We start from the raw sequence: 22,291 nt of genomic DNA on the forward strand, positions 1-22,291 counted from the left end.
GGAGTACGTCGTCCAATGGCCGGCAAACATGATATCCATGTGGGAGCAGTTTCCGATGGTTGCCCGCCTATGGACGGCGGAGCTGCAGCGGCCGCCAAGTGGGGTGACTGCCATGTGTGACCAGCACTACATGGAATGGTACATCCGGCACTCGCACCCGAGGTTGATCAAAGACATCGACGACGCAGATGATGACGATGTGCCACCTGTTTCGGGGTTTTCTGATGTCCTGCGGGAGAGTTACAATTCCGAGACTGGAACCGGACGCCTGTACCTGCAAAATAACGGAGACTCCTGAGAGCTCCGCCTCCAACGGTCAAGTTAGTACCTGATTAAGGAGTAATTAATACGGAAATTAAAGTAATAAGATCTCTCTAGGTGAGAGTGTTTAATGTTGGTAATCTGCGTCGTTAGCGAGATTAGCCGGTTATTAGTGTTCCGCAATGTTTCTGTTCTTCTCTTGATTTCTTGATCTCTTGATTGCTTGACTGCTTAATTAATGAGGATTAATTAAGTATTTATAGCCTTGAGAAGCGTGCCACTCTCTAGGTTTAGGGTAAACCTAGGGCTGACCGGGCCTATAGACAGGATTGGGCCTTGTTGGCCGGTTTTCCCATTTGGCATGGGTGGACACGTGGCGTGCCTCGATTGGTCCGTAGAGGACGTATCTGTGATTGACACGTGGCAGGCTCCTATTGGCCTTCGTGAAGGACACGTGGCGGAACCTGGTTGGTCCACTTGTCAGACGGTGATTGGTGGATAAAAATCCCCTAATCATTTGCCCCTCACAGGTGGCACGTGACTGGTCACGTGTCGCCTGTGACAGGTGTCGCATGGTGACAGGCGACGGCCTGCTACAGGTGTCACCTTGCAAACGGCCGAGAGATTTTCCCGCCTAAATTTCGAATTTGGAAGCGACCCTTCGCCTTCTCACTTTGCCTATAAAAGGAAGTGCTGACTTCGGTCATTTTCACATTTGAGAACTTTGCGAGAACATTCGGACCCCTGAACTTGCTCTGACATTTCGGACCTTTTCTGCCTACCGCCTGTTCTGACAAGCCGACTACACCGGACTTCCAGAACTTCATCAACCGTCACTCGTTCAGGTAACTCAGTTCTCTTACTCCTAATTTTCTTTTTATTTTTTGAAATGGCACCACGGAAGCACACGACACGACCTAAGTTAGTGATCAGCCGGTCACCGGGGACGGCTGAATCTAGGACTAGGAGTGCCGCCTGCCCTTTTCTGGACCCATCTTTGCCCTTTATACAAAGTCCGACTGTATCTGTGTCTATGCAGAACGTGATGGCCAGAACAAAAAAGACTGCTATGATATCAAACTCAGACGGCTCCTCCCAAAGGGTGCTCATTAGTGAAACATCTGACCAGGCGCCAGATGTAGAATTGAAACGAGGCGGCTGCCAAGCCGACAGTTCTGAGAGAGGGGCCAAGGTGGTCCCTTCCCATCTTACCGTTGACATGTCTAATTTTCCTCCTGCTCCTTCTAAGGGAGAGGAGGCGGGCCCCTCTGGGAGAGGGGAGGAGTCGTCCTCTTCGGACTCGTCAGAGGACGAGTCCGAGTCCAGCTCTTCTGGCCACAGTTCTCCAGGCTCAGAAGAAAGACATAGCCGCCTACAAGAGGCGAGACTTTCTCATGCAGTTGAGAAGGGGGACAATTGGGCGGAGCCGTCCGCCTCTTACAGAGAGGAAAACGCCCCCTACTACTGCATGGTACCCCGGGGCCGGATCGCAACCATGCAAGACAAAGTGGCGAGCTTTATTGCTAACCACAGAATGGGCCCGGAATTTTTACTGTTCGTGCCGGATCCAGAAGACACTGTCGTCTGGCCGGCTGGTACCAGCTATGATGACGGCTGCTTTGGCTGCTATGTGGCGGCCATCAAAGCTGGACTGCGCTTCCCATTACATCCGGCTGTTCAGCGGATTTTAGATGGGTATGATTTGGGGTTATGGCAGTTAGCCCCCAACTCTTGGGTAAACGTACTCGGCTATGTGGCCGGGTGCGAAATGTACGGGGTGGAGCCAAGCTTTGAGGCTTTCGCCCATATGAACTATCTCAGCCGGACCCCTAAGTCGGGAGGTACCGGCTGGTATCAATTAACAAGCCATAGGGGTTACCTCATGACGAGAGGTAAAGCGAACAAATGGAAGGATTGGCGGAACACCTTCCTTATCATTGAGGGTTCAGACACGGAGCTGAACCAACGTTTTAACAAGTGGAATAGGGATCCGCCTCTTCTCGCAGGCGGCCGCAGCATGCCGCCTGTTCCCCCAAAGGCTAAAAGAGAGATCCTAGACAAAGGACTCTTCAAAGTAGAGACTAGGGTGAACCCTACTTCAGGGGTACGAGAGCAAGTACCCCTAAACTGCGTCCCGAGCTTCAAGTGGCTCTATGACGAGTACTTTTTGGCCGCCTGTGGCCTCAGCAGTCGGTGCTCTAGAGGTAGCCGGCCTGACAAATACTCTGTTTTTTTTTCACGCCTTGTTTACTTGGGATCTTTACTAACTTTGCTGTTTTATTTTTTGCAGCTGACGCCATGAGTAAAATAACAGCATCCAAGACTGCGGCGGCCATGTTGCGGGCCTCTCTCATGCAACAGTCTTATGCCGACTCCCCCAACAAGGGGGCACCCTTGGTAGGCTTCGAAAACTCTTCCTCTTTTAGGAGTTGTCTTATGCATATACTAACTCTTTTTGTTTTCAGTCTGGCACTCCAAGAGCTTCCTCCTCGCAACAGCCGGACCCCAAGACCCGGAGGACGACTGTTGCAAGCTCTCCTGGGTCTTCCAGGAAAACAGTGGCGGCTGAGAAGCAGCCGGCCACTTCTTCTAAAACCCCGGCGGGGCCGCCTAGAAGTATGGACAATCACTTGTAAAAACTTTCACACTTGCTTCCTTCTTGACTAGGTCTAACTTGCTTTTTTTTTTCTTACGCTTGATGCAGCCGGCCCTCAGGGGCTTGACTTGGTTGAGGTAGCCAAGTCCATGATCAAAGTAGTTCCTCCATCTGAAAGGGAGGCGGTCAGGGGTGCCGGCACCCTTGACCTTGATGGGATTTCAGGGGTCCTTGCTGAGGTATACTTAGCATATTTTTGAGTATTTGAGTTCCAGGACGCCTGTTATCTTTTTTGTTTGGAAACTGACGCCTGTTTTTTTTTTTTTTGTACTTAGGCCCTGCTCCGAGTCAACAGCCTTCGCAAGCCGATTGATCGGAAAAACAAAGAGGTAAAGGCCGCAAAAGCTATGGCCGCCTCCAACTGTGATAAGGCAATGTTTCAAATTGCCCAAAATGAAGTACTGACCATTGATATTCTTTATTATCAGGCGCAGGCTACCGCCGCTGTTCGGGCTCAGTTAGAGGCGGCCCAGAAGAAGAATGACGAGCTGGAGGCGACCGTCACAAATCTTAAGGCCGAGCTGAAACCTCTTCGCCAAAAAATGCACTCTTACGAAGCCATGGAGAAATCTTTGGCCAACGTAAAAGAACGCCTGGTGAGCCAAGAGAAGAGTCTTACCCAAGAGCTCTCGGAAAAGGCCGAGCAAGAGAAGAAAGAGCTCGTCCGGAAGATGGTGGAAGACTCCGCTCAAATCCAGCGCATGACCTGGGGCCGCCTGTTCCCCAGTGCCGACTTTGCCTCATGGGAAAGAACGTACCGCCAGTGTTCGGAAACATATAATCAAGAGATCCTGGCGGCTGCTGAAGAAGAGGCGTTGGTAGATACGTTGGAGGAGGAGGAAGAGCCGGTTGTGGCGCTTGTGCCACTTGGGGGTAAGGCATCAAAAAAGGATGCAGCTGAAGCCGAGTCCAGCAAGAAGAGTGCTAACCAGGCGGCAGCTGCTAATACTGAACTGCCCCCTTCTTAAGCTTAATGTATTTTTTCCACGGCCTGCGTGCCGTTTGCTTTGTATTTACCCGGCCAGGGGGCCGGGGCTTTGAATATTCTGCTGGTCTTTAATGACCGGCTTATTTTTAATCAACTTTTTGTTTTGATTCAAATTTGTCCCATATCTAATATCCCATTGTTCACTAGACCGACTGTTGTGTATGGCCGAACGTTGCAGACAGGTACAAATAGTAAGTACGCCGCCTATGCCCCTGGACGACTGGTTGTCTGTTTCCAGGATAGACGATCAGTCGACCATTTAGTCAATCGGTATTCGAACTATTTATTCAATCGGTTTGACCAAGTAAATAGTATTACCTAGTCGCCAAGGAATTATGTAAGATAACAAGCGGCGGGTACCGGTTGTTTCCCTTTATTGCCAATGTTGGCTTTTAACTCGTAATTTGTTAACCTAGCTAGAGTAGTGGTTGAGAGCCCCTGTTTATTAAAAACAGGCGGACGACTCATACCTTTTAGGCTCCATACTAAGTTTGAGTGACTATTAAGTTAACATAGGAGTTACTTAGTCTTCGTCACAATCTAGATTGAGTAGTAGAGGTACCAGGCGGCGTAGGCCGGCTAGACCCCTTGATTCGTCAATGTTTGTTGGCTATTAACTCAATAGGTACCCCCTGCATTTATCCCAAGTAATACAGGCGGTCATCTGACTCAGATGTCAACTGCTACCACTGGTTTGGTTAGTGATAGAGTTATCCTTGTCTCAAAAACGGCTACGTGGTTGCCCTTGGGGACAGTCGTATAGGTGCCGTGTAATTAGTTTATAGAACAATGTTCCACCCAAAAGGGAGCTGCTCTCTGCGACGAATTTCATCCGGAGGGATGCCGTCGGACGCCTGCTATGATGTTGGGACAGGTCGTATTAGTTTTGTAGATTTGATCAGTTGGCTTGGCGCCTGGTCTGATCATTCGGCCGGTGGCCTTGGTAAGTTCTTGGTGAACGTAGGTGCTAAGTAAAAGAAGGGTAGCCGCCTGTTAGGCACAGGGTCGGCCAGGCCCTAATCTTTTTAGCTAAGTATTGTGAGTAAAATACTCAATGGAGAGTAGCCGACTGTAAAGGAACAGACGGCATGCCCCTCTGAAGATAGAGTGAAAAACTTAATGGAGAGTAGCCGACTGTAAAGGTACAGACGGCATGCCCCTCTGAAGATAGAGTGAAAAAACTCAATGGAGAGTAGCCGACTGTAAAGGTACAGACGGCATGCCCCTCGTAATACAAAATTGAATAGTAAGTGCAAACTTTATTAAGTAGCTCTTTACTTTACATCTTTCAGAAGAAATATTTTTTAAGGTTATCTACATTCCAAGTTCGAGGCAACGGTTGTCCGTCTGGTGTTTCCAGACGGTAGGTACCGTCCCTAACTTCCTCATAGATTCGGTAGGGTCCTTCCCAGTTGGGAGTTAGTTTGCCAGACTCATTAGCCCTACCAACTGCTTCCATTTTTCTAAGTACAAAGTCCCCTACTTTGAGTGGACGCCTGTGTACTTTTTTGTTGTATGATCTAGTCATTCTCAGGCGATAGATCTCATGGCGCAAAACAGCATTGCCCCTCTTTTCAGGAAGTGAGTCTAATGCCAGGCGCATGGCTTCCCAGTTTGCCTCTTCGTCATATAGCATTACTCGAAGAGTCGGCTCGTAGTGTTCTATTGGAAGAACAGCTTCCGCACCATAAGTTAGGAGGAATGGAGTTTCTCCAGTCGCCCCTTTTTCAGTCGTCCTAATGGCCCAGAGAGCATGTGGTAGTTCATCCGCCCATAGGCCGCCTGCTCGTTTAATCTTTTTCTTGAGACCGTCTGAGATGATTTTATTAAAGGCTTCTACCTGTCCGTTTGCTTGTGGACGGCCGACAGATGCAAAGTAGTGTGCAATTCCTTGGTCTCCCAACCAGCTTTTGAGAACAGGCGTCTCAAATTGGGGACCATTATCAAAAACCATGGACATGGGAACCCCGAACCGAGTGATGACGTTTTTCCAAATGAATGAAATTACATCTTTCGTCTTGATTCCCTTTACAGCCTCCGCCTCTACCCATTTAGTGAAGTAGTCAACGGCAACAAGTATATACCTTCTGCCGCCTGTAGCAGGCGTATATGGACCCAGAATGTCCATGCCCCACTTAGCAAACGGTAGTGGGCTGTGAATGGTAGTGAGGTCAGTAGCCGGACGGTGAATTAATTTGCCAAACCTTTGGCACTTGTCACATTTTTTCACCATCTCCATTGCATCTGCTTCCAAAGTAGGCCAAAAGTAACCCTGCCGCCTTGCCCTTTGAGCAAGCATCCTACCACCTATATGAGAAGCACAGTAACCAGAGTGAAGATCATCTAGTATCTCTCGTCCCTTTTCAGGAGTAACACACTTTAAGAAGGGTTGAAGGTACCCCCTCTTGTGAAGTTCTCCCTGTATCATTTCAAAACAGGAGGCTCGTTTTTTCAGTGCTGCCGCCTGTTGAGGATCATCCGGCAGTGTACCGTTTGTCAGATATGCCCTGATTGAATCCATCCAGGTTGAGCTTCTGTCTAGGATTCCAATAGGGTTTTCCTCGATGCTTCTCTTCTCCATTACTTCCCAAAAAACAGTTCGAGGAGTATCGGAGGAGGCGGATGATGCTAATTTTGACAGTGCATCTGCCTGGTTGTTTTCTGATCTCGGCACTTGGATCAGATGGAAATCCTCAAGGGAGCCGACTGCTTGTCGGACCGCCTGTAAATACTTGATCATGGCCGGATGGGTTGCTTCGTATTCGCCATTGTACTGACTCACTATCAATTGTGAATCAGAACAGGCGTCTATTTTTCTTGCCCCTGCCGCCTTGCACATGCGGATCCCGGCTAGTAAAGCTTCATATTCTGCCTCATTGTTTGAAGCCTGAAAACTGAAGCGTAGAGCATACTCGAAAGTGTCGGCGTACAGGCATAACGGAAGCAAAGTTCAAGTGAGCTTTTAAAGATCGACAAGCTTAGGTCTTCGGTAATTTTCTTTGGAATAGTATCGCAACAAATGAGGATAGCTTTAAGCGAGGATATCTTCGGCAGCTTTCCCTAGCTTGCGGAGAGTTATCACAAATAATTGGAGGTGATTTCAAGCGAATTTGTCTTCGATCGTGTTCCCTGGCTTGTGTAAGATGGTCAAAGTGCTACAAGGTCGTTTCAAGCGAAGCAATCTTCGATAGGGTTCTCTAGCTTGAAGAAGTTTATCATGGCGGAATTGGAGACAGTTACAAGCGTAGCAGTCTTTAGGCAGCATTCTCTAGATTGTAGGAGGTTCTAAAAAAAATATACAAAAGTACAGAAATGCAGCAACAGATCAGTTACTTTCAGAGACGTGTGCTCGACGATGCAAGATACGTGTTTCTTAACTCTTTTATCTGTTTAACTAACGCTAGTTTGTAGGTATCGGCATTACATAAATGATTTAGGATCGCAGAACGTTCTGAATCATTCTCCGTCCCTATCGCTACTTTGACTTTTGTTCTCAAAACTGGCGTTTCTCCAAACTCAGTTAAAGTGGGGGCTTCTGTAGACACCCATTTGTGTCTGCCCAAAACCAAACCCGTTGATGAGTACCTTTCACGTCTTTGAGATCGTAGGAATCATTTTTCACTATAAGAATCGAATAGAGGCCAATACGGGCGAATGTGACTCCATGACTCACTTCGTACCATCATCCCCGATCCTCCTTTCGTGGTTCCGAACCATATGGAGTTAGTAATCTCATGGATTATGAATGGGGTGTAACCTTCACGGGTCAATCGTTGTTGCCTATCGTTGTCCCTTCACTAGTAGAAAAATAGCATTAGGCATCCCCCATATGGCACTGGTTGAGGCAAAAACCGGTGCCAAAAATCGGCCCAAAATTGGGCGGGTTTTTAAACAAAGGAATAAGGCAGCGGTTCAACCCAAACCGGTGCCAATCAAACGCGGCCTTAGCTTCCTACTTCTTTCTTCTCCTTCCTCTCTTTCTCTTTCATTCCTTTCTAACCCGACATTAGAGACGAATAGAAGAACAACGAACCTCCCCCTTTTCCCTCCACCACAACCGCCCCCTTCACCGGCCACCAGCCTCCAGCCACAAGCATTGTTTGAATTGAAACACCGCATTTAATTCTCGCCTGCCCTTGTACGAATTGTTGAATTGAAACACCGCCCTTGTACGAGTTGAAACACCACCAGCATTGTATGAATTGTCGAAAACCACCGCCTTTAATTCTCCCCTACCCTTGTCTTTTCCCTTCCCTGCCCTTCTCTATCTTTCACTGGCCTCCAACCACCAGCATTATTCAAATTGAGCAGCAGCGCACCGCCTCCACCTCTGCGTTGTTCCCTCCACCATCGCACATCTCCTCCACCTCCGCGCTGCCTCTACTAGTGCGCACCACCGCTGCTACCTCCACCAGCGCGAGGGTCGTCCTCAATCTCTCATCCCCTTAGCTTCTTCCACCTCCAACTAATTTAGGGTAAGTTTTTATTTTTTTGTTAAAAGTTGAACAATTATTTTGAAATATGTAATTCTATTATTTTCAATAGCATTTTGAACAATTATTGTTAAGAAAATTAAAGTTAAGGAATGTATATATATAATTTTACCCTTATTTTTTTTAATTATTTCATTGGTTGTTTATTTAGAAATTTTGAATACATATTATACATTAGAGTAATTTTGTATGTTTAGAGTAATTTTGAATACATATTATAGATTAGAGTAATTTTGCATTACCTTGCATTACTTCGTGCAGCAATTTGGGTTCCTTGTTACGCCAGTTAGCCCCTCTAAGCAAATTGACATGATTTAGTAATCGGTTCGATTACAGTTACATTAAGTGATCGACCTCGTAAATGATCGTCTTACTTAGCTTAAAGTGCCTAAACATTGGCTCATAATAGAGGCACCGACATAATGGTTCATAAACATCAGAGGCACGGACATAATGGTTCACAAGCAGCAAAAGCGCCGACGTACTGACTAGCGGAAACAAATTTCAAGCGAGATTTAATGGTCAACAAGCGTTGGTCTTCGGTAATTTTCTTCGGGATATCATCGCAACAAATGAGGATAAATTCAAGCGAAGGTATCTTCGACATCGTTCCCTAGCTTGTGGAGGGTTGTCACAAACAACTGGAGCTGATTTCATGCGAAGTTATCTTTGATCGTGTTCCTTGGCTTGCGGAAGAAGGTCACAAGGCAGTAGAAGATCGTTTTAAGCGAAGCAGTATTCTATAGTATTCTCTTTCTTGCAAAAGACTATCACAACGGAAATTTGAGGCAGTTACTAGTGTAGTAGTCTTCAGGCGGTATCCCCTAGCTTGAGGAAGCTTGACACAATAACTGGGTTACCTTCAGAAACGTGTGCTCGACGGTGCAAGATACGCGTTTCTTAACTTGTTTATCTATTTAACTAACACTAGTTTGCTGGTATCGACGTTACAAGAATGATTTAAGATCGCAGAACGTTATGAATCATTCTCCGTCCCTATTGATACTTTGACTTTTGTTTTCAAAACTTGCGTTTCTCCAAACTCAGTCAAAGTGGGGGCTTCTGTAGACACCCATTTGTGTCTCCCCAAAACTAAACCCAGTGATGAATACCTTTCGCGTCAAATCATAATCGAATGAAGTGAAAGTGTGAAAAGTCTAATGTTGTGGTTAGTTTTTATTAAAAACCTCTCTTTCTGTTTTTGAAAACCTACTCTATTTTATGAAAATAGCCCATCCAGTTTTTTTTGGTCCATAACAAAGGTCCAATAATGGTGTAGCTGGATTATGCTCGAAAAGAGCTTTCCAATGATAAATTATAAGCCCAATTTCGATGAATAATGAGGAAGTTATGGTTAAAATACTAAATTGGGCCCAGTTTGGTTTTTATATGCGACCTAATGATCTAGAGGAGGGGCTATTATGAATTATCATTCCTTATGCAATTAGGATTGATTATAGTCATCTAGAAGGTTATTTTAAATCTAATAAGATTAGGATTGATAATTATGTTTTATGAGTTTTATTTCGAATTAAAGTGTTTTAAATGAATTTAAGATTTTACCCTTCGTACGGACTTTACAACTTGATTTTATCAAAAAGTAGATTCCGCGTTGAAAACGCGTGGAAAACATTATGCAGGTTTGTCGCCTGGCGACAAACCCTGTCGATTGGCGACAAAATTGTCGCCTGGCAACAAGCCTTGTAATTGGCGACAGAGTCGTATTTTATTCATTTTAAAACTCTTATTCTTTTTATCGACTCCGGAATATTTTCTTAAAAATAGGGTCCCTGGACCTCCGTTTTTCAATAGCAAAATTCTCTAATTCTCTTCTCTTTCTCTAATAGGTAAAGCTTATTCTCTCTCCCTCTTTCTAGCCTAGCCCTTTTACAAATACCATTCCTCATACATTAGCACTAGACACACCTAGCCAAGTTCGAAGTTGCCTTCGCCTTAGACGTGAAAGGTTTGATATTTTTGAGGGTTTGGTCCTAAATCTCTATTTCAATTATTTAATTTAATTGTTTGATTTTATAATTTTCCTTGAAGTTACTAACGCGTGTATTTTGTTATTATAAAGAGATACGAGGCATCCAAGTAAGTGCTTTAATTGTTTTATTGATATTTTGATATAGAAATCATGTTTAGGTTGTTATTTTGATTCCTAGTATCATGTTAGGATGCTTTTTCTATTTTCTTTCCTAATATCATGTTAGTATCATGTTAGGGCTAAAGCTTTGATCTTTAATATTTAGTGACATGCTAGGGTTTGTTATTATTAATCTTGTTAGTATCATGCATAGGATCTTGATATTATTATGCTTTATCATGATTATAATTATTGTTGTGATGATTATTATGATTATTATTATGTTTCTTGATGATTATATTTATTGTTATTGCTTGATCACGCCTTTAATGCATGTTTAAAGGGAATTTGTACTTGTAATCACGCTTAATAAGATAATTAATAATCTTGTTTTAGGCTAATATTATTATAATTCTAGTGATCGCCAATAATAGATTTATTTGTGCATTAATATTCAACAAACATAGATTAAACAGGTTTAGGGTAATCCTAATGATTACATGTTAGTCAGAAAGCGCACAGGAATATAAGTAGAATAAAGTAGAGGCCTATTATTAGGACGAATTCTTTCTCTTTAAGATTAGATTTGTACCCTCATCCTCGAACTTCCAGTGAACAGTTTACAAGTTCCTAAAACTTGTTGGCGACTCTTTTGCTCTAGCTTCCTCCCCTTTGGATTGTTAATGGGTGTAACCTTCATCCCGTGAACAGTTTACAAGTTCCTAAAACTTGTTGGCGACTCTTTTGCTCTAGCTTCCTCCCCTTTGGACGCCACCATGATTAAGTGTATGGTTAAAGTGGGGATCATCTTTGGGGTAATGCTTGAAATATTCCTTACTGGTAGAATCGAAACTTGTCAAATGCGAACACCACCGCTAACATTTCCTTTTTTCTGTTGTAGTGTAGTTCCTGTAAGCCTCATCTTCTTTCTTTCTTTTGCCCAAGCACGGCACCTACTGCAAAGTCACTATAATCGCACATTAGCTCAAAAAGCAAGCTCAAATCCGGAGCTTGCATAACGGGAGAGGAAATGAGAGCTTACGAAATGCCTTAAGGTACGCCTCATTGAAGCTAAAAACAATGTCCTTCTTGAGTAATTCGATCAAAGGTTTGGCAATTGATGAAAAATCATTAATAAATCTTTGGTAAAAACTAGCATTCATTGAAGTAAAACTTTAATAAATCGTTAATATCACGGGAGTAATTCGAAGGAAAGCTCTTACTCCCGTGAGATAAGTAGGAGAGAGCAACTATGCAATCATCAGAACTTTGGCCAGATCAACTTCAATGCCATTCTTAGAAACATTATGGCCAAGGACAATACCCTCCTTTACCATAAAGTGGCATTTTTCCCAATTCAAGACCAAATTCATCTCATGACACCTTTTCAAAACTTTTTCAAGATTATAAAGATAAGTGTCAAAAGACGAGTCACCAACATTAAAATCATCCATGAATAGTTCAATATATTTTTCTAGCATCTTTGAAAAAATAGAATTCATGCATCGTTGGAATGTTGAAGTAGCATTGCATAACCAGAATGACTTTCTTCGGAATGCAAATGTTCCATATAGACATGTGAAAGTAGTTTTCTCTTGGTCACTTGGATGGATATAGATTTGGTAAAATCCGGAGTACCCATCCAACAAACTAAAGAAAGCATGGTGAGAATGTCTTTCCAACATTTGGTCCATGAATAGGAGAGGAAAATGATCCTTCTTAGTATTTTTTTTCAATCTTCTATAATCAATACAAATCCTCCACCCGGTCACCGTCTAGGTTGAGATTTCCTCACCTCCTTCATTTTTGATGATTGTAATTCAACCCTTTTTTGGAACTACGTGAACCGGGCTAACCCATTTGCTATATATAAGAGATAGCATAGGTGATGCCCACTTCATATCCATCACTACAAAATCACGTGGCACATTGATATGCCCAACTTCAATAGGAACATCTTCAAGTTCACCATAAGGGAGTTTGACCGAGCGGTCATCTAGTTGAATTGTTTTTCTTGTGGGAATCATTTCAATATTGATATTTTTTGCAATGGAGAGGGGAATTAAGATAACACTCGCTCTTAAATCCGCTGAGGCACTCCTAGGTTCCATGTTACCGATCTTAACATGTAAAATAAAGCTTCCCGGGTCCTTCTCTTTCTTTAGAATCTTGTGTTGAATAAGTGCACTAACTTTATGAGGGAGGGTAATGAGCTCGTCATTGAGCTTCCTCTTGTTTGTTAAGATGTCCTTGAGAAATTTAAAGTAGGAAGGCATTTGGATAACTACCTCGATGAAAGGGAGACTTAAGTGTAAGTATTTCATTACACTAAGGAATTTAGCGAATTTATCATTCAACTTTCTCTCCACAAGCCTCCCGGGGGAAGGAACTAGCCCATCTAGATTCTTAGTCTCACTAGAACTTGAGGTTGTTTTCTCATCAGTGTGCTTCTTCTTCTCCACATTCTCTTTTTTCCCAACTCCTTTGTCTTCTTCAACTCTCTTCTCCACCATCACACTTTCTCCGTCCCCCTCTTTAGGCCCTTCATAGGATGTGCCCGATCTCAATGTAATTGCCTTGCAAGAATTGGGTTTTAAGTTGTGAGAGGGGTTAGGTTGTGGTTGCCAGGGTAAGGTAAAAGGTGAGTTGAAAGGTACTCTCTTGGCTAATTGGGCTAATTGTTAATCAACCATCTTGTTATGAGCTTTGACCTCTTGCATGTGTTCATTCATGGCTTGGAGTTGTTGGAGAATTTGTGTTTGTGTGGAATCGGATTGAGACGCTTGATCTTGACTCCTTTGAGACCCTTGATTTTGATTGTTGTATTGGGTTTGGTTGTTGTATTGGTTGTTGTATTGGTTGTTTTTTTGGTAGTTACCCCTTGGGCTTTGGTTTTGAGGTGGAGGTGGAGGTGGGTTTTGATATTGAGGGTTGGAATTGTATAATGGTTGAGATTGTTGCCCCCGTTGTTAAGGTTGAGGTGCAAATCTGGTTGGTTGTTGTCTCGAAGCTACTCCTCCACCACTTCCCAAAAATCCATCTTGCCTTGTGTTGTAAGTTGTAACATGTTCAGGGCATAAGCCTCCACAATCAGATGTATCATGGTTTGAACCACCACAATTGTGACATGAGAAAGAATTGATTTGAGAGGAGCTTGTCACACTACTAACACTTGTATTCAACTTTGCAAGCCCCTTGGACAAAAGCTCAATTTGAGGTTGCAATTGATAAACCTTCTCAAATTCATACATCCCACTTTTCTATGGTGCATCCTCCTTCTACCACCCCAAGTGTAGTTCTTCACCACTTCTTTGATTGTTGCCTTAACTTGGTTTTGGGTGATTTTAATCAATTGTCCACCCGCCCCTGCATCAAAGTTAGCTCTAGACATAGGTTCCAATCCGTCATAGAAGAATCGCATAAGAAAGATTTGATTGTCTTCATGATGAGGACATGCTTGTACCAACTACTTGAACCTTTTCCAAGCTTCACTAAAACTGTCATTCGTTTCTTGTTCAAATGATGCAATCTTCATCCTTATATCGACGTTCTTTTCCTCGGAAATGAATCTCTTCTAGAATGCCTTTACTATCTCTCTCCACTTGTTAGCTTTACCCGAAAGAGATTGTCGAAATAGGTGCATTCGGATGTACTCTTGCAAAACTTGATTGTTTTGAAACATGGGACATAGCTCAAGGAATCTATCAAGGTGCTCAATGGGATCTTCACTTGGAGAATCCGAAAATTGATCCCCTTGTACCATCCTTGTGTATTGGTGTTGAATGGTAAAGTTGCTTTCCATGACGGGAAGCAAAATCCCTCCTGTAAGCTCGTAATCCTCTTGATTTCAAACTCACAAAACAAAACTTTATGCTCTTCTCCCGCCATTGCCTCACTTTGAGCACTTAAAGAAAAGCAGTCACTGCCGCTATCCACAATAGTACCAAGACCTCTTCCCTCTTTTTGATAAAGCCTATGGACATGTCTAAATTTAGGTCGATCTCGTGGTTAATGTTATGTGTCGGCGGAACTTGAGATCTCCTAAGCATCCACCAAAGCTAAGAGAACAACTAGAAATGACAAGTAGGATAAAATAAGAAAACAAAAAGAAAATGTAATAATAAAATAGCAAAAATACATGCAAAAGAAGCCGCTTCCCCGGCAATGGCGCCAGAATTTGATCACGGTAGAGTAGGTCGTTAGGACTGCTAACCTAATAAAATTATTTATTTATAAACATAGACCTTCACTAAACTAGTTAGCGGTAAGTATAGGGTCGAACCACGAGGAAGCACACAAGTTAAACATCAAATCCACTAATGCAAGAGTAGAAGGGTGAATATTTTTGTTGGTTTTATTTGATTAAGTAAACTAAAGCAATAAAGAAAGAAAGTTAAAAAGGATTAAACCAAAGATAAACAATCTTAGGGGTACGGGGGTATCAAACATGATCAAACAAAGATGGACAACAATGATTATCATGAAGAACACATAGAAAACTCAGTTCTACTCAAATAACTCACTTTCATGCAATTGCTTAAGCAAAACAATGAATTAAGTCTTGTCCTAATTGAGATCACTTTCATGCATCCAATTAGTAACTAGTCATGGCAAGACATGAAGAGTGCACAATACATAAAACTCTAATTAAATAATTCATTTTCATGCAATCATTTAAGTAAAGGTGATCTTAATCTAATTCAAATCATTCTCATGCATTTAAATTAGGGAACATCAAATAATGTTCTACTAATAATCTCAAGCTATCAAATATCATATCTTTCATCAATTTATGGCATGAGTTCAATCAAATCATCACCAATAATCAATATTAACACATGTTTTCCACCCCTTTTCCCTAGCTTAAAACTTAGCCTAGGTTTGAGAAACTAACCATCATAACAAAACTAAACAAGGATTTAATAAGCACAAAACTAAACATGATTGACAACAAATAAAGACAATACCAACAAGATCAACTAAAGAGATAGATGAAAATAAGCAATAACAAAGCAAATAAATAAAACTAAAAGAAAGGATAAGAGATTACTAAAGAGGAACTTGATAAAGATTGAAGCTTGAAACTTTTCCATTCAATTGTTTAATACAATGAAGAAACTTGGAGAATAAGCTACATTCTCTCACTAGGTTAGGGTTAAAATCTGAATAATCCTCTCATTACATCCAAAAGGGTACTCATACCTCCTCATTCCGCTAAATTAAGTCTTGAAAAAGAAATAAAAAAGCATGGAATACCCAGTAGAGCGACCGTTCCATCTGGGGGGGAGCGGGCGTTCTAGTGGGTAAAAACATAATCAATGACCCAGGGGAGAGGGCCTTCCTACAAGGGTGAGCGGGCGCTCCTATAGGGGTATGCAGCCGCTCTTGCAATCTTATCTGAATCTTCAAAATCTCTTCATGCTTTACTCTTTACCTCTTCCTAAGCATTCCAAAGTATAAACGAGGCCTCGGGAAAGGTAATGCACAGCTTCCATTCAACCTACTCAAACACTCATACACAAAATAAGAAAAGTAGCGGAGGAAAGAGATAAAGAACGAAGAAAAAGGGGGGAAACACTAGAAAAGACAAAGCATCACAAAAACGAATATAAAGTGGTTTGAAAAGGCTCAAATAAGTGCAAATGAATGGAGAACTCTTAGTGAAAAAGGATAAAAGAGTGGCATAAATGCCACTCATCACACTACTATAAAAATTGGATTAAAGATCGCAAAATATAAGACGGTTAACAAAGACAAGCGTTCTATGCAACAATATAGAACGTATTTGTGTAGGACGCGTTTTGTGAGTTAATAAATATAGAACGAAGAAGATATTTAACCATTCTCTATTATTTATTACTTCAATATAAGAAAAAAAAAATCAAATAATTAACGGTAAAAAGTGGTTTGAAAAGGCTCAAATAAGTGCAGTTGTTTAGTATGTAACGTTTTTTTTTTAATTTTTATTTTCCAAAGAATATTACTACTATGGAGTATAATTTACCCTCAAATTTCCTAAAAAATTTAAATAATTTACCCTCAAAAAAATCAAATACCCTGAATGAAATTGTTAGATTTTTAATTTCGCAAGCTAAGTCTACTTTGATTATCGCTCCACCGCTGCACCCACTAGACCATTGTCGCACACACACGTTCACTACTATCGGCTGTAGACATCTACTTTTTTCCTCCTGTCCCGAAAAGTAGTGCAATGACGATAAAATAAACCATCTTCATGTTGGATTAACATGAAGAACACTTATGGATAACTTATTGAATTACAAGACATAAAAATAAGCTAGCCTAACCCAAAAACAAAAGCATTAAGGTCCTATCAACTAAGCTCGATCATAATTAGGCTTAAGCCCGAGCTTAAACCCTAATAATGATAGATTTAGAGGCGCCTAAGTTAAAATGAATGTTAATGCAGATAAATCTGCCCACATCTCAATGGGTCACACTTGTCTAGTGGGCGCAACTCACAAGGTTGCGCGCAACACGCAGCACAACTGCTAGTGATGCGCTTGCGAAAGATTCAGAATTTCATAAAAATATGAAATCGAATCTAACCATAATACCACGCGCAAGACAATCAGTTCGGCTGCCTATAGCAGGGCTACCAACCCACTTGCGCAGGGCTGTCACACGTAACCCATTTAGATGCGCGCGACACCTGTTGCGGCAGGATGTTTAAAACCCTAATCTTACCCATTCCGTATAAATAAGGGCTTAATTCGAGGCTTAAACAGACATAAACTAACCTTAAATGCTGGCAAATACTTTGTGAACTTGTATGCAACCAAACCCTTTTGTCCTAAACACTCACCCCCTTTAAAACTTGTTACTACGATGGAGGTTCCCAAACAAGGAGTCCATACGTGTTCAAAACGAAGATCTAGCAAAGAGAAGTGGTAAATTCCCGAGCACTTAGATCAATCACCTTTATTTTATTGTTTAAAACAACTTTAATTAATTAATTAGTGTTGTTGGTCACTTTAAACGGATTTCTAATTAATGAATTTCACATAGTATCTTGCGTTAAATAAGAATAGAATTGAATAGTTAATTGTTGATTGACAACTTAAGCCAAGGCAAATCTTGTTAATTTTGTTTTTTTTTAGGAATTTGAATTAAAAAAAGAGTAACAACTTTACAATGTAATTCCGACGTGATTTATGCGTGTAAATAAAATCAACTAACTTAGTTTTAGGTATCGCGTTGCATATATTTTTTCGTGATGAAATTGTGAAAAATGACAAGCTAGTAGAGGCCGTAACTAGGGCTAGAATAGCGATTCCTCCCAAAAAGGAACATTATTTTAGTATCCTCGCTCCCAAACTCATTTCTGGTACATGTAGACCAATTTGGGCATGGTTAAACTTACGATTCGTGCTAGTTATCTCTTGAACTCTACTTGGGAGAAAGGCAAGAACGAGGTTTATGTGTTTTCTTAAAACTCATTGGCAACTCCTACTTGTTTCTTATGAAAAAGCGTGATGAGATGATCATTTCTATTACAAGGTCCCTCAATCAGTCAGGAATTCAAATCCTAATACACCCTAACAAGTGTCCTTGGCTTTTAAAGGGCCATGGGCATTTAAGGAGAAAGATCCCCTACAATGGGAACACCCTCGTTACAGTGGCGGCTCCACTAGGGACTTAGAGTTTACATGATTAGTTCTTAGTTATGGTTCAAGGATTCCAACACTAGGTGTCCAATGGATTATAACGAGAATTAACTTGTATAATCTATAGTTAGAGAGCGAGACTCAAATGCATAATATCTTTCTTTTTCACAAAAGTAAAAACTAAACAATCAACATTGCATTATACATAATCATAGCACACTATAACCTTTGGGGATTGACTCATTGACTAGGGGTTGCCAACACTAGGCTTCTATCCCAAAATCAATAACAATCATCCTACCTACATCGCCAACAAAATGTTGGGAGGGCTATGTCATGAGTAAACACGTTGAGTGATTGATTTGTGCAGCGTTCCTTAAGATATGGTACCTTTGGACACCCAAGCTTATGACTTTAGAATGGCATTGTGTGAACCTTGGCTTATTGTATGGTTATATGATTACATGACTATGTGTGATGTGTTAGGGTAGCTTTTCCTATTTCTTTTAAGTTTGGTTTAGGTTCCTAATTACAAAGTTATCTCTTTGCAATTTTGAGTAATATTCGAAGGGTAACATAAAAAATATAATCAAAACAATGATAAAATACAAAACAAAAAAAAACTACTCGAATTTAAAAAAAAAAGTTGCACGAGCAGGTGGTGAACGCAACACATTGAGTTGCGCGACCACAACCAGCGCAAGACTTGCGCGTGCGTACTGTTAAGAGCCTTTTTTATTTTTCAAAAAATAAATTGGCTCGTTAAAACAATATCTTCATTGAAGAACTGTTTAAAGGTGATGTTATCCGTTCGAATATATCTTGCGTTCTTTCATCTTATTTTTGTCTCCTAAACAAGCCTATTGATTTACTTATCCTTTCGTACTTCTTTTAGGGCCGGTTTTCAAGCTTAGGAACGAAGTCTCCCGGGCGCTCGCATTCTACGTTTACCATCAAACAATCCACCCCTTTCAAACCACCTTCCATCTACAACAAGTCCATGTCAAACAACAATGTCAACCATAGAGCAACTTCAAGAAGAGATTGCTCGTTTGAGAGAAGAAAAGGCTCAGGAGGCCGTGGAGAGAAGAACTAAGAAACTTGAAAAGACTGAAAAGAAAAATGCCGAAGATTTAGCCTTGCAACAAAAGATGGAACAACTATCCATCAAAGAAAAGTCGTTGGAGAAGCTTGTTTTTCGTTCTACAATGGGGAACAAGTACTTCGACGTAGAAAAGTTTGCTACTCTTACAGACTCACTTAACTAGAAAAGTTCATAGCTACGGACTTTGCAATATTCAACGTGACCAATAATCCACAAAACCATTTAATGTGTTTTACTAGCATTGTGGCATTAAAGGGAGTTGATCCTAAGCTTTATGCTTTGACTTTCCCTTTATCTGTAGACCCAATCGCGGGAGAGTGGTACTATGGGCTAGATCCGAAATTCAAAACAACATGGGAAGATGTAGTTTCAGCTTTCATTACCCAATATGAGAGTAACGTAGAGTTCTAATCAACTCTACGTGAACTTGAAATGCTTAAGCAAGGCGACGATGAAGTTTTCCTTGATCTCTATAGTAGATGGCGAGAAAAGGCGGTTAACCTTGCCTAAAGGTCACCTGAACTTTAGTTTATACCAAAGTTCATTGACAATTGTCATGATAAGTACAACAAACATCTACGTTTCCTTGGTTTAGTCACTTTCCAAAAGGTCTACTCTGTGGCTACTAGGATTAAAGATGATCTTGCTAAAAATAAGCAAATATGCCTCATCATCATCAACCTAACAATAACTACAAAAAGGGGAATGATAACATTCATCCTCTATCGATGTATTACAGTAATGATCCAAGAAAAAAGATGGACAAAGAAAAGAAAATCTACACAATTCCATGTGAGTTACAAAGAGTTCCTAGAAAAATTTAGCAAAAAAGGTTTACTTGCACCAACAGGGCCAACGCCACCCATTCCTCTAGAAAAAAAGATAAGCCCAATAGGATGGCAATGCTTATTGTACTTATCATAGAGGTGTTGGGAATGATACTTAACGTTGTTATGTACTAAAGCACACGGTGCAAGATCTAGTAGAGGATGGGAGAATTCCCATGCCTAATCCTAACAATAATGTATCCCCATTAGGGGCATTTCATATTGATGAGGAACATAAGGGAAGTGATACGTTTATTCCTTTGGACTATATCACACCTATATATATCTCTTAATACGCCGCCCTCCCACCTCCACCACGTCTACAAAATGAGACAAGTGGAGCGCTTGATTGGGATCATTTCTTGGGGAAATCACAATATTTATCAAATCTCTACTTGGATGAACAATGGCATCAAGCACAACTCATGGATCCTCTAGAAATGGAGCACATTTAAAGACTAGTGATGATTTCCCTTCAAAAGACACTACCCACAACAATACATTATACTTAACTGTGGGGAGCAAGGGATACAACATCCCTCTTACTTTGGTGGACAGTGGGTCAGCTGTAAATGTGGGCCCATTTCAAACTGCAAAATATCTAGGCCTTAATCTATAAAAAGATTTCCAATCAACAACACAAAGCATCAAGGCCTATGACAACATGAGGAGATCGTTTTGTGGAACTTTTAAGCTACCAATTACCACACGCCCAATTCAAAAGATCGTTGAATTTCATGTTATGGACATTAAACCTACATTCAATCTGCTTCTTGGACGTCCTTGGATACATGAGCTTGGTGCAATACCATCCTCACTTCATAAAATGATTAGGTTAAGCTATCAAGTTCTTCCTATGACTATACGTGCTTCACCTCTCAAAATAGCAATAAATGATCAAACACTTCTAGAAATAAACCATGATAATGATGAAGAGGAAATGTGGGCATTCGCCGTGGAAGGAATTTGCACACTAGAAATGGAGGAAAGCCTTGAAGAACCATTCAAGCTTGATCCATACTCCACCCTAATAGTAAACAACATCTTATTTAAGAGTAGTTACTTTTTGGGGATACCCTTGGGAATAGGATTGAAGAAGTCTATCTTACTTCTTATCCCTAAGAATAACTTCTATTTGGATTGGGATACAAACCAACCAATGAAGAACTATGGTCTCACGATGCTAAAATCAAAGCACGTAGAGACAACAATAAGAAAGGGATAACCGCTTTACTCCCATCTTACAATCAAACCCTTAATGGACAATTAATTAGGGAAGGAGAGGATTACCCTTGCTATGACTTTCCAAAATCACTAGTTCTAGAAGTTATCAAGAAGCCTGGATTAGAAATATTCCACGATTTCTACTTCTTGAATGACGATTTCAAAATCGTTTCATAAAACACCCAACTCCAGGATTCTATGATAGGCAAGCATTCAACTTGCTATTTGGAATCGAGCAAAACAATTTGCTACAATGACTAATCACAACGCCATACAAGATGAAGCATTTAGACCCAACCTTGTTGATCACCCCTTCTAATAAGACCTTTAAGCATGGATGGAGGAATCTTTTAAATTGACCAATCATAATGGTGATAAACTAGAAATAATCACTGGCGAAAGGAAGATGTTTGAAGAATCTGACGATGAGTCCACTTTAGATTTTAAGGAAGCTGAAAATTTAGGCCATGTGGCCATTACCGAGTCTTTATTTTCTAGTTTTAAGGACAAATATCCCAAAAAGTATTCTTCTCTTAATGTACTTTCTTTTGATTTCAATAATATGAGCTCTACTTTCGAGTATATGCCTTCTCTTGAATCTTTTGAATGCTATAATAATCAATCTAATGAAGATGATAATGTTAATAAATTGGTTGAATGATCCAAAGTGGACATCTAATGAACCTGTTGCTTTAGTCTTAGAGACTCTTGGGTTTTTCCCATTCACAAAGAAGGGTGAAATTCTATGCTGCATTTCATGGGAAGATTGAAGATTGGTACACGGTTGGCTAGCATCACATTTTGGACGCATTTCATGACTATTTTGGGCGTGTGGATCCTAGGCCATTTACTATCTATTATTAACTTATGTGCTAGTTAATGTTGCTGAAATAATGCCAAGAATCTAGCTCTTGGCCGGTTGTAATGGGGGGGTTATCAATAGGCTTTATTATGCTTTCATTACTTAGCTTAAATCAAGGCTTAAATCAAGGAGGAAACCATTGGCTGTTGGCCTTTCAT

General features: G+C 41.1%; 1 protein-coding gene across 1 annotated transcript; it reads right to left on the bottom strand.

Moving 5' to 3' along the window:
• Nucleotides 1-12,307: 12,307 nt before the first annotated feature.
• Nucleotides 12,308-13,000, bottom strand: LOC110696251. Its single transcript, XM_021873530.1, has one exon. The coding sequence runs from the start codon at nt 12,998-13,000 to the stop codon at nt 12,308-12,310; it is 693 nt and encodes a 230-aa protein (XP_021729222.1).
• Nucleotides 13,001-22,291: the final 9,291 nt, after the last annotated feature.

Source organism: Chenopodium quinoa, unplaced genomic scaffold (assembly GCF_001683475.1).
Source record: "Chenopodium quinoa cultivar QQ74 unplaced genomic scaffold, ASM168347v1, whole genome shotgun sequence".
NCBI classification, from domain to species: domain Eukaryota; kingdom Viridiplantae; phylum Streptophyta; class Magnoliopsida; order Caryophyllales; family Amaranthaceae; genus Chenopodium; species Chenopodium quinoa.